The 12,252-nt window shown below is 37.2% G+C and overlaps 1 protein-coding gene across 2 annotated transcripts in view; it reads right to left on the reverse strand.

Moving 5' to 3' along the window:
- Positions 1–12,252, reverse strand: part of AMPH (amphiphysin) — a 103,102-nt gene that overhangs the window by 26,879 nt on the left and 63,971 nt on the right. For both annotated transcript variants that reach the window (XM_052698971.1, XM_052698970.1), the window contains exons 6-12: positions 11,178–11,285; positions 10,720–10,805; positions 8,868–8,943; positions 7,770–7,852; positions 4,853–4,991; positions 3,275–3,403; positions 409–516 (exon numbers count right to left, since the gene is read on the reverse strand). In XM_052698971.1, coding sequence (XP_052554931.1) covers positions 409–516; positions 3,275–3,403; positions 4,853–4,991; positions 7,770–7,852; positions 8,868–8,943; positions 10,720–10,805; positions 11,178–11,285 — 729 coding nt within the window. The remainder of the gene's footprint in view (positions 1–408; positions 517–3,274; positions 3,404–4,852; positions 4,992–7,769; positions 7,853–8,867; positions 8,944–10,719; positions 10,806–11,177; positions 11,286–12,252) is intronic.

The raw sequence follows: 12,252 nt of genomic DNA on the forward strand, positions 1-12,252 counted from the left end.
AAATTGCATGTTGATTCCATAAGACCTAGGTCCCCTGACATCTCTTTCCAGATATGAAATATCAAAGCTGGGTCAGACAAAAATCTCAGGAAAAAAGGCATCAGAGGATTATAATATTAGCATGAATAATTGTTCTAAGGATGGAGAGTAGCAGCATGCCAAAGACAAGGCTGATGTACCAGCAACCATTCTCACTGGCAGGCATCTTATTTCATCACCTATCTCCTTTCAGTACATTATCAAGTACAGGGTTAGTGAAGGACAAGATGGCTGACAAGAGCTCCTCAGAAGGTCAAGTGGTTCAGACACCATAGGCATACTGCTCTTTAGTACATGATGCAAACCTTTGCTAACAAACACAGGGCTTTGCATTTTTATGCTGTGCCTGTCTCAAAAGCAAAGAGATACCTGAGACATGGGTGAATGAGTTACTCCTGTTGATACAACCTCTGGTTTGAAAGGGTCGAAGTCCAGATCTAGCAAAGTTTCCTCTTTCTTAGTTTCAGGAATTTCATTCTGTTAGAAAAGAAAAAAAAAAAAAAAAACCCTCTCAAAAGTGGTCCCAGGAAATACGATATTGAAAGGTCCAAGAAAAACAAAAAGCAAGCAAACAAACAAAAAAACAAACAAATTTTCAAGCAAGGATGGGAAGAAGCTCTGAAGACTTTCCTGAACTTTTAACCTTATTTCTTATGAGCTTCATTTTTATGATGCCTTTGTTTTCTGCATAGAGGACCCTTGCCTTTTCAGGCTAAACAAATTTTAGCCCTCCTGAAAAAGTGCCAAGTGTTCACTGTTTGACTGTGGAGGCCATTTTAAGTGCTCTGAGTCAGACACCAAAATTAAAAAGCTGCATAAATTGTATCCAGTGTCCTTACATTTTAATACCTGAATATCTTCACAATTATAAATACTACTCATAAGTCAATACAGGAGGACTTAAATGCATTTGAATTAAATTTCAGTTCTGAACACAAATAAGAATTCAAATTTATTGGTGCAATTAGCACTAAACTGTAAGAAACATCTTATGTAACTAAATAAATCTTGGTACCTTCATCTGCTCTTACAAAACTCGATTACACAATAGAACCTTTTTTGTTTACAATTAATGAATTAACCAAGGCCTCTGAGGTCAGTGTAAATACCTATATTGGTTCAATGGACTACAGGTCTTTCCCTCTGCAAATAAGCAAATAATTTACCACGCATCAATGCAAAATATTACTTTTAATCAGGGTGAAACTATAGCTGAGATGTAATTATCACTAATGATAAATACTCTGGGCACACATCTTAGTAATAAGGCTAATTCTGCCCACTGTTGTTCAGTGTTTATTAAACAGTGAGAGAAGCTTGCCTTTGACGTATAGAATATGCAGGCCGTAATGAGCTAGAGTGCAATTATGGAAAGTGTTCAGATTGGAAATGGTATCAGTGGATACACTTTGTACACATACATCCATATGTAATCTCACAAGAGAAAGGTAACCAGAATCAGATCAAAAGGGCACACAGTCCAATCTCCTGCCCCTGACTACGGCTGAAGCGTGAAGCACTGGAAGGCTGCAAGAACAGATCAATCTATAAGAACAGCAGTGCCAAGAAATTCTCCTGTGTCTTTCATCCCATGTGTTCAGATTTCATCACAGCCGTCCTTGAGGCATTAGAATCATAGATCTGTTTTAGCTGGAGGGGACCTTAAAGATCACCCAGTCCAACTCCCCTGCAATGAGCAGAGACATCTACAGCTAGATTATGTTGCTTAGAGCCCCATCCAGCCTGACCTTGAATGTGTCCAAGGACAAGGCATCCACCACATGTCTGGGCAACCTGTTCCAGTGCCTCACCACCATTACCATTAAAACCTTTCTCCTTATATTCAATCTAAATCTCCCCCCTTTTAGTTTGAAACCATTTCCCCTTGTCCTGTCACAACAGACCCTGATGCAGAATCTGCCCCCTTCTTTCTTCTAGCCACCCTTCAGATACTGAAAGGCTGCTCTCATGTCTCCCCAGAGCTCTTCTTCAGAACAAACAGCTCCAACTCTCTCAGTCTGTCCTCACAGGGAGGTGTTCCATCCCTTGGGTCATTTTCATGGCCCCAGTGATGTTGAGGCTTATGTTGCCAACACTGGAACACCTAACACAATGATGAAACCAGACTACAGCCCCTTCCACAAGGGCCCAGCAGTGGCTGTGTATGTGCTTCTCAGTATGGCAGCTGCCATTAATTTGTTAATTGTGTGGGAATTTATTTATAAATAACTCTCTGTTCTTCCAAATATGTACCTGTGGAATAGATGGCAGTGCCTTTTTGTCCTCTCCAAATCACAAGCTCAAATTCTCTGAAATTTTTCTTTCATTGCTATGCCTACATTTTCGTGTGTTATCAAAAGAATTAGTACAAAAACAATAATTCCTGTGAAAATAAAGATTTGTAAACATTCAGCATAACATGAGTTCTAGATCTGCATATTTCTTCCTTGTCTATCAGACATAGGCTAAGATTTCTAGTTGTAATTACCATAACATAAATGGTCCATTATTAAACAACCAACAGTTACCATATCTGCATGAAGGCTGAACAACTAAATGCAAATTATACATATTTATTTTACACAACTCTGGGTCTTGTTTGTTCTATGCAATCATTTTAAATGTCCTAGTTTAAAAATAATAAAATAAAAGTAATTCTGACCACTTTTTAGTTGCGTAACTAACGTTCCTATTAATCAAAACAAATGATGTATGTAGTTGGCATAGCCTTTTACATCTGCAAAGGGTTGATTTAAAGAGCAAAGCTTTTTTTTTTTTTTTTTAAAAAAAAAAAGCACACCCCAAATATGTTTAATAATTTTTATGGAAGAAACAGAAACAGCCGAGAACATGTTTGGGATTTTAAAAAAAAGGCATCTTAGGTTAACTTTCCCTTTGTGATGAAACCTGAATTTAGTTAAACATCAACCGTAGCTGCAATTCATAACATTTTTAGTCAAATATCTCACCAGGAAATCTCATTTCTCATTTGAAAAATCTTTTTTTTTTTTCCCATATGCTAGCAATTCTATGCCTTTAGAATGGTTATTCAAGACTTCAAAGATAAAATACTACGTTTGTGAACCTTTGAAGACAGTACAAAGGGTCATTGCGTCCCTGCCTTCTTCCAGAACTCTTTGCCTCCCTCTCTGTTGAGGGCAGCCGTATACCCTTAGTATTGGAGAACTTCAGGTGACTGCAAGGTTGGACCCACACACCATCCTCTGAAGCTTACCTGTGATGGAGTTGTCACGTTGATTTCTGGGACAAAGTTGTCATCAAAGAGGTTAATGATGTTCTCCTGTTGCAACTCCTTTGTGGGTGTGAGCTTAGGCAGTGGTGGAACTGGGGGACCTTTCCTCAGCTAGGCAGACAACAAAAATATCACAGACTGGTTCAGGGATAAATGAGAGATTTAAGACAAGTCTTATAGTCTTAAGACAGCTTGAGTTAGATTTTTGTCTCTGCTGCTTCCCCTTAAATGTAGTAAAAAACACATGGCATCAAAGGAACTTTTTGGCTGCTCATCATCAAGTGCCTTGAAGGAAACACTGCATGAAAAGCAAACCAACTCTATTTTTCAAACTCAACTTTTAAGAATTCACACAAAACATTTATTAGATGAAATTTTTCTGCTCTGATGGGAATACAATGCTGTGCACTTTATTTCCTATGCAGCACACTGTTGGATGAGCAATACTGCACAGAACCAGGTCTTTTCAGCTTTTTTGCTTCTTAAAATCATTTCAGAATATCTTTGGGATTTTCTCCCTGCCTGCCTGTTGCTATCTTTCAAAGCCTACTTAATGCTAAGAATATACCACTCCTGTGAACTGCTGCACCTCAAAGTGCTTAGGTCACTAATTCCCTCTACTCTCCAGAGATTCGTGTAACTATGACAAATGTATTGCATGGATTAATACTGATCACTGGATATTTTTAAAATGATATTAAAAAAAAAAAAAGAAAGAAAATCTAAAAAAATTCCTCAGATGATGCAACATCAGTAAGACCAAATCTGAGTTTTATTCAATAAATGTTTGGTTGTGGTGTGCAAGACCAAAGAAAACAGGTGTGCTCCCATGTTTTCTAAATGCACAAAAATCAACACAGAAGCTACACCCAATTTTGAAAACATCAGCAACATCAAGTCTCATCTTCGATGTTTCCACAGGATATCACATACAGTTCTCATGGTACAGAGGATGCCCTTCATCAATTTCACTGATACTGAGAAGAACAGAAATGACTCCTGCATCATCAAACTTCTCAATTTAGTATTGGTAACAACTAATAAGCCTCTAATTATCAGTAATTATATCACAGCAGTATTTAAACTAGCTCTGTTATTTACTGTTTCAGAGGGAAATCCATGTTGGCAGACTAGTAATACTCCCTGGCTAGGTGTTTTTTTTTCCCTTTAATAAGTATGAATTTGAACAAGACTGATGGGGTATGTATTGAAATGCATTGAAATTCATGGGAGTTTGGAAATGGATTTTTCAAGTTATCGTTTCTGGGTCTTTAGAGACTATGCAAGTTTTTGAAATGTGTTTTGCTTAGGCACAACAAACGCCTCCAGTTCACCTGCTACCTTAAATTTTCCTCATTCTCCTTTATTAAAAAAAACCCCTTTTCTACCCATGCTTGAGACACAGAGATGAACACCCACCCAATGACCCATATAGAGCACAGTGGAGCAAGTGGTCTCCCCACTGTATGTCAGTCCATGCCTAGACTGAAAACATCACTGCATACATTATCTCAGCTTACTTCACAACAGGCCAGTCTCCTTTGCTGAGTTTCCACTTACCTGTGTGGGTGACTTAGGCCGGGCTGGTGCTGGAGATGCTGGTGCCAGCATGTGATTGGGACTAGCAGTAGGGCTAGGAAGGGGAGAGACCTCCTCTGGTGGTGATGGTGTTTTTGCAATGCGGAGTGGACCTGAATCACTGGGCAAGAATCAAAGTAATAGTCAGGATATACATATCATGCTAATTTATTACCTTGACAATTTGAATAGTTGAAAGCCAGTGACCACAAAAGGCAATATACAGTGGAGATGAACCAAATCATTATATAATCACTAAAACTAAAACTGCAATTATATGTAATCAAAATTCAGTGATCTATAGTTTCAAACGACATTTTAATTTTTGAGGGACCTTTATTTTTGGAACATCTGCTGCATCTGTTTACCTGATCGTTATAACTTCATGGAAACTCAATTCCTGCATTTTTCTTTTTTTTTTTCCTTTTCCTGAATTTGAAATGATGTTTTATGTATAAGTTTGTAACCATCATAAAATGGGAGCTGGAATTACTGCCTTCATTTCACACAGTTCTCAAAATAAAAGGCTTTAAAGATAAAAAATCCCAGAAGATGATACGCCAGTGAATAATGCAAATAACATTAAAAGCTCAGCAACTTCAGGAAGGTTTCAATAAACCAAAACACAAACAAGATTATGATATAGCTGTAACTATTTAGATGGGCAACTCACCACAACTATAAACAAGCAGTAGTCAAGAGACTTCAGCAGAGCTCTGCTGATACTAAGAAAAGATCTGATGAAGTCCTGTCCTGTAAAAGGATTTGTTCTTTCTGTGAAAGGACCTGGTGCAAACACTGGGACATACTCAGCTACTTAGAAATGCTGAAAGCTTACAACTCAGGGAGGCTATAATCTACAGCATTCAACAGTCACAGTACTTGGTAAGAGAAGAGCGAGTCCTACACATATTTAGCAAGATCAGAAGCACTACGTGATGGAGGGAACCACACCATAAACATGTTCCTAACACAGGTGCAAGAAAAGATAATTCCTTGGAAAGTTCACACTCACCACCTCTTTCTGTGGAAATATTAAAGAAGAAAAAATAAGCAGTTATTAAGAAATTTCTTTCCTAGGTTCAATATTTGTCTTCAAGATAGAATATTCAGTAGCATATAAATTTTTAAGCTGGTACTCTATTTTTATATGGTACTCTAAAGGAAAGATAATGCACTTGTCTAGTATCTATTTCTCACATATTTAAAAAGGAAAACTCTTTCATCTCAAAAAGGCTCATTCCTGAGTAATGTTGTAAGCACTATAAAAATAATAAAACTCAAAATTTGTCTTGAATTCCAAGTAAGGCTCTGTGAACAGTATACCAAAAATACTACACTGTGTATGAGCTGTTAATCTTACAGAAGTCTGAAGCAAAAAAAGCAAACGCAACAAACCACCACTTAGAGCTGATGACCTATAGCTACAACTTTCTCACTTGGGATGCAGCAGAGCTCAAATAAAAGAGTAACACAGTAAGTAAAAATATTTTTAAAAAGCATTTTTAAATAAGGACATCACAAAGCATTAAACTACGCCTTGTCTTTTGCAGCTAGAATCCTATTATTTTTCTCTCACTTATGGGAAGAAAAATTCAGTAGTAACAAGAATGTGTGCATGCTGGGCACAGCCTAAGAGACACATGTGGCCAAATACTTGTTTATTACTAAAACTACTTTAAGTTTTCCAATAGTATATTATTTATTATCCCATAACAGTGTTTTATGAATGCCCTATGGGAAATGTAGCCATCCTACAGGGACTGGAAATGGTGCTAAATGAGTTGTCAGCTCAGGGAGTGTGTATGATCACAGATTAACACTGCACTAATCCAACACGAAAATTTTGGACACATTCTTAATATCATAGTTCTAAATTTTGCAGTAGTTTGGAAGCTCAAATATTTTTTGTCCTTTTAAAATGAGATCAAAAGAAATATGGAAATGTCAGCCATACGTTTGAGGCAGATGTTGTGCTGTTGGATAGTCTTAATTGTTGCTAATGTGAGCCTGGCTTCAGGGCAAATTCACAGTAGCCATAACATTGTTCTGACTGCTTCTGGATGAGCTAGGGTTGGCTTGAAATTTGGGACTTATGCATTTGCTCTAATTATCACTATGTTTTGACAAGCGCCACTTTTATAATTACAATCTTTTCTGCCTATCATTATTGCAGTACTGAGATCAAATTCTGGCAGAAAGGCTTTGTTCTTCGCAAGTTAAAAAATCAGAAATAGTGCACTGGCTTCCAATGACCTTCAGAAAACACTGATTTTAAGCTTTCTTGGTTTTGTTTTTATTTTAAGGCAAGATTGCTCTTGGAAGCCATTAAAAATATGGCATTTTGTGACATTCATTTTACTTTGGCTTTCCAGCTTTTATGATATACTCAGATCATATTTCCTGACTTTTCGCCATGAGCAGAGGAGATAGAGCATTACATGGAAAGGTCAAGATTCTCACCTAATCACATGCCTTTAGGTCCTAAAAACACATCTAATACTTCAAGGCCTTAAAAATATTCTGACAGTTAAACTCAGAATATTACTCAGAATAAACTCACTGAAGACTAAACACTTAAGAGTAAATGAGCTACATACTAAGCTGGTGCAAACTGGTATTCTGTGCTACAATGAAATGGGGTAAATTGCAACAGCAGGAAGTATTGCCCTTTTTCTTTTTTAGAATGGAAAATAAGTAGGCAATGAAGAAAGTTCTGCAGCTTCACTTATGTTGGAAGCAGCAACAACCAAGGGTACTTTCATCTACCCTCTTGAAAGAAGAAACCCAGTAACTGGGTTGTATGGCAAACACTATATATTATGCAGGTGCTTACTTCAGTGCTGAAATCCACAAATCTTACTGCAATGCAATTCACTAAAATAAGAAACAAAGTCACCTTGGTGCCCCTTGAATGGTGAAGGCCTTGTCTGCATGCTGATCTCCCAGCTTCGTCATCACTTCATACAGTTTGTGACATAGCTGAGAAAATAAAACACTTGTCAGAGTTTAGGTGAAGCACTATGGCTGTGATTAAAAACATAGCTGACAAATCTGGTCTGGTTACTGCTCTGATTTCCTTAAAATTGTAAATAGTTCCTTCCAAAAAATAAGCAGCGCTATACGTAACAAAAGTGGAAACCTTTAGAAATACATAGAAGTGTTCTCAAAGATAATGGTTTTTCAAAAAAGCTGATGTTCAGAGAACAAGTCTATAAATGTGACTTAGTGCTGTCAGCTTTCTGATAGAGAAACGTGTAGCAGAGATGATTCCTGCTCTCCCCTCAAAAGTCTGATCTCAACTCGCATGGGACTTTGGGTCAAACAATTTTTCCATGCTACGTGGCTTCCTAACTAAGTTAATTGGTTACTATAGGTAATACACTACCAATTAGTAAGGTATTTAATGCATTCAAAAGATCCTCATTGAAATTGCTGTATTTGCCTGATAGTGACAGATATAATGTTGTATTTCTGACGATGTATGTAATGGTCCTGAAGGGTATAATTGACACATTTCTCATGCACGGATGAAAGCAATGAGATGCTTAGCAATTGGGCATGGAAAAATGCTGTAGGCAAAGTGTGCTAGGAAGAATGGAGAAGATGTTAAAATAAAATTGTATTTTAATGTTGCAGCAATAGCATTATCGTTGCTACTATATTATGGACCATTTTCTGAGATTGCGTGGGTTCTTAAGGAGAGTACAAAAAAGGCAAGTAGGAACCAATACGAAGAATATAGTACAAATCTGGACTAGGGCAACTTTTGATCTGTGCTGCTGCTGGTTTTTTATTGCTGTGTTACGTTTGTTTGCTGTCATGGGAAAGGCTGGATGTTGTGTTGAGGGACATGGTTTAGTAGGAGCTATTGGGAATAGGTGAACGGTTGGACTGGATGAGCTTTTAGGTCTTTTCCAACCTTGGTGATTCTATGATTCTATGATTCTATGCATAGCACATACTCCATTATACATGAGACATTCATTTTACTTACTAAAGCTATTTCCTTGTGAAACTTGGCTTCAAGGCTGGATACATTTTTGAAGGTGTTCACATAAAAGCCAACTCGCCTATGGAGGATGGCACAGGGAAAGGAGAAAGAGAATAAAGAATGGGGATAGCAGAGACACAAAAGAAAGTGAATGATTTTTTTTCCAGACCGCAGGCAGAATCCTTGACTACTATTGTCAGCAAAGCATAACACTGGGTTGAACATCAAAACTTCCAACTTATTTGTGCCTTACTATTTCTGTTTGTGTTTCACACTGCACAGAGCAATCAAGTTGCAAGTAGCCCACAGCAGGGGACTTCAGTTTGTTTAAGTGCATCGAGGTGATGCTGGGTGTGTTCTGGGACAGCTATAGGGTACACTGCCCAGGGGTAAATGTCTCATGCTCAGTCCACCCTAATGAAACCAATCCTGAAATATATGCAAATGAAAGAAATTAATTGCTAATACAGACATTTTCCCACATGCATTCAAAAATCTGCCTTCTCAGAGTGAGTGTTTGTATGTCCCCCATACATTTTAAAAGTAAGAGATGCTGTCTTAGGTTATGGATTATTCTTTCTCCTATTTAAAACTTATAAGCACAATTTCTCCAAGTTTTTACTAGTCCAAATTGTCTTTGGCATAAGAATAAGCTTGCAGTATGTCAACACAATGAATCTTTTTCTTCCTGAGTTACTGTGATATCTAAAAATAGGACCATGAAAGCATTTGCTACCTAAAGCACAGTTTCTAAACTATGCATATTACTCAAATTAAATTTTATCTTTCTCTGAGACAAGTTAGTGAGCAACAGATATTGAAATAAGAGGGCCCTTACTAAATAAATAATAGTTACTAAATAACATGCAGTTTTATTGTTCACAAGCCCATAAAACAAGCATCTCAAAGTGCAAAGAAGTTTTTCAGCCTGAACTAGGCAGAAACACAGTAGGAGAACTCTCTAGTCATCACAAATTGAACAGGAATTAATTTAGAAGGCAGAGAAATAAAAGTATACTTCAGCAATTCACCAGATACTTTCATTCCAGACTGCCATTTGTTAAACAAAGCAGTGCACTAATGAGATGCTTATTTCCATACTGTCTTTGTCCTCCTGCTCATTTTGTGTGCAATTTCTGTATAAATGCAGTCCATAGGTACACATCCCAAACGAATGATCAATCCCATCCAGTGCCTTTACATCAAGAACATATTCAGTGTAAAACTATGAAGTGAGTATTCTGAAGTAATTATAATTAAATTTTATTTTTCCTTTCTTACATTGCTTTGGTAGTTTATAGGAGACTGAAAACAGTTGCCATTCAATCTTTACACCTTTGTAAATCTCTTTGCTTTGACACATTTTACAGAGAAAATGACCTATAAAAAGACCGACTGCAAATCTTCTGGAACAGTGTGTGACTGCTCTATATGGTTGCTCTTAAGAGTGGGTATATTTGATCCTTTATCAACTAATGGCTCTTTTTTTGTTGTTTCTTGAAAGGATCAGGTATCTAGCATCACGGTTTCTGAGAAGGGTGATGGAAGCAGTGGGTTTTGAGTCGTGATGCCATTTTGTGCTCTCTGCCACAGTTCTTTATCCAGAGAAAATGAAACATTTTTGCACCTCATAACAAAACGCGACGAAAAATTTTAAGTACTGAGATATACTGAAAGAAATAAGCATAAATACATTTACAATAAATACAGTAATTTTCAATCATTATAAGGCATTTTCCCTGTAACAATTTCAAAAGATGACAGATAGGATTTCAAAGACTTTCTAGCAACCTGTTAAAATCCCCTCATTCCATTTCTTAGTCTCCCTTTAGCCTCAAAGGCAATATCTGCTTACCGTGACCACAGAGATGGCAATTCTTCTTGCAAATCAGTGTTAAACTCTTCAAACACTTTCTGTGCTTTTTGAAACTCTTCTTCTGCCTAAAAAAAAAACAAAACAAAACCTGGAAAAACTGTTCCTGTCACAAGGTGGGATATTTTATTTTTATTTTTTCATTTTTTTGTGACTCAATTTGAATTTTTATTGACAAAGTACGTGACTTAGTCGTAAACCACAAAGGCCAACACAGGGCTTGCTGTCTCCTAAATCACATCAAAAGATAAAGCTAGAGCTCAAACAGGACTCACTCCTAAAATCGGCTGTATTCCCTCCCCATCCACCAAAATACTTAAAATGCTTCTATCCTTAAGGGTAACCTCTAATTCTGAAAGAGGAAAAAGAAGAGAAACTTTGTGAAAAGTCTCTGCACAGAACTGGAGTTCTCAAAGTCATCAGCCAGCATCCTTTCCTACCTTGGTAATCCTGCCTTCGTCTTTTCTTTTGGAGCTCTGCAGGGCTTCTAGATGATGCCTTGCACTGTCGTAGTCCACCAGCTTTCTGCTTCGCTTTGCAATACGTGTCTGTACAGAGGTAAGAATGAAAGTCAGTGCAACTTACTTCTTTAAGTTATTTTATCTATGTAGTCATTTAACATGTTTGTACCCTCCTTCATCTGCCATTCAATACCAGCTTACTATAATGTCACTGAAGAACACTGGCATGCAAAAAGAGAGAAACTAACAGTCTTATTTTAAATAAGAAATATGTATGCAGATGGTTTGAAAGGCTGTTCTGTGGGTGTGGTGAGGTAACAATGTTATGCAAGATTTATCTCATTCTCCAGAATAAGTGGACCTGTTAAACTCATGGTAACACTGTCCTTTTACCTTACATATAGTGTGCAAATTTAATGAATAGTTAACACAGTGTTTTTAGAGTAGGAAAAATGCTTAAAATGTAGTTCTCAATACAGTTGCTATGATACAGCAGTTAGATACAATATAGCAGGAACTTTTAACATATAATAGGAATTTTAATTTAACTGCTGTAATTCTCTTGCAAATAAGCAAATGTCCTCCATTATAAGCTGACTTTACAAAGTTCTATAGTACAAGTGAATTCTACAGGCTGAGAAGACACTAAGCATAGTTTGATGTAGCAGCAAGTGTGAAACTGAGCATCAGTAATACAGGGATCTTTTTTTTCCTGATGTAAATGGCAAAGGAGATGGCTGTAGGATAACTGATTGATTCTAAATCCCCACAAAGAATTTCCAGTTTTGTCCATACAGTGACATGAAATGCTTCTGCCTCACACTTTTAATGAGCCTTTATCCTCATTTAACAACCATCTCCTTGAACTGCACACTGGGAATGATTGGTTTGAAGCTGGAATCCGCATTAACAGAGTCTCCTCACATGTACCACAAAATCTTACTGCAACTAATCACAAGCCAGGAACCATAATGTAGTTAAGAGAAAGATACTTAGATACCCACAGGTGTATCCAGTCAATAACAAAAGGCCTGCTTTTCAGCTTATAATTTGT

The sequence above is a fragment of the Tympanuchus pallidicinctus genome, unplaced genomic scaffold, assembly GCF_026119805.1.
Source record: "Tympanuchus pallidicinctus isolate F22 unplaced genomic scaffold, pur_lepc_1.0 scaffold34, whole genome shotgun sequence".
Taxonomy (NCBI): Eukaryota; Metazoa; Chordata; class Aves; order Galliformes; family Phasianidae; genus Tympanuchus; species Tympanuchus pallidicinctus.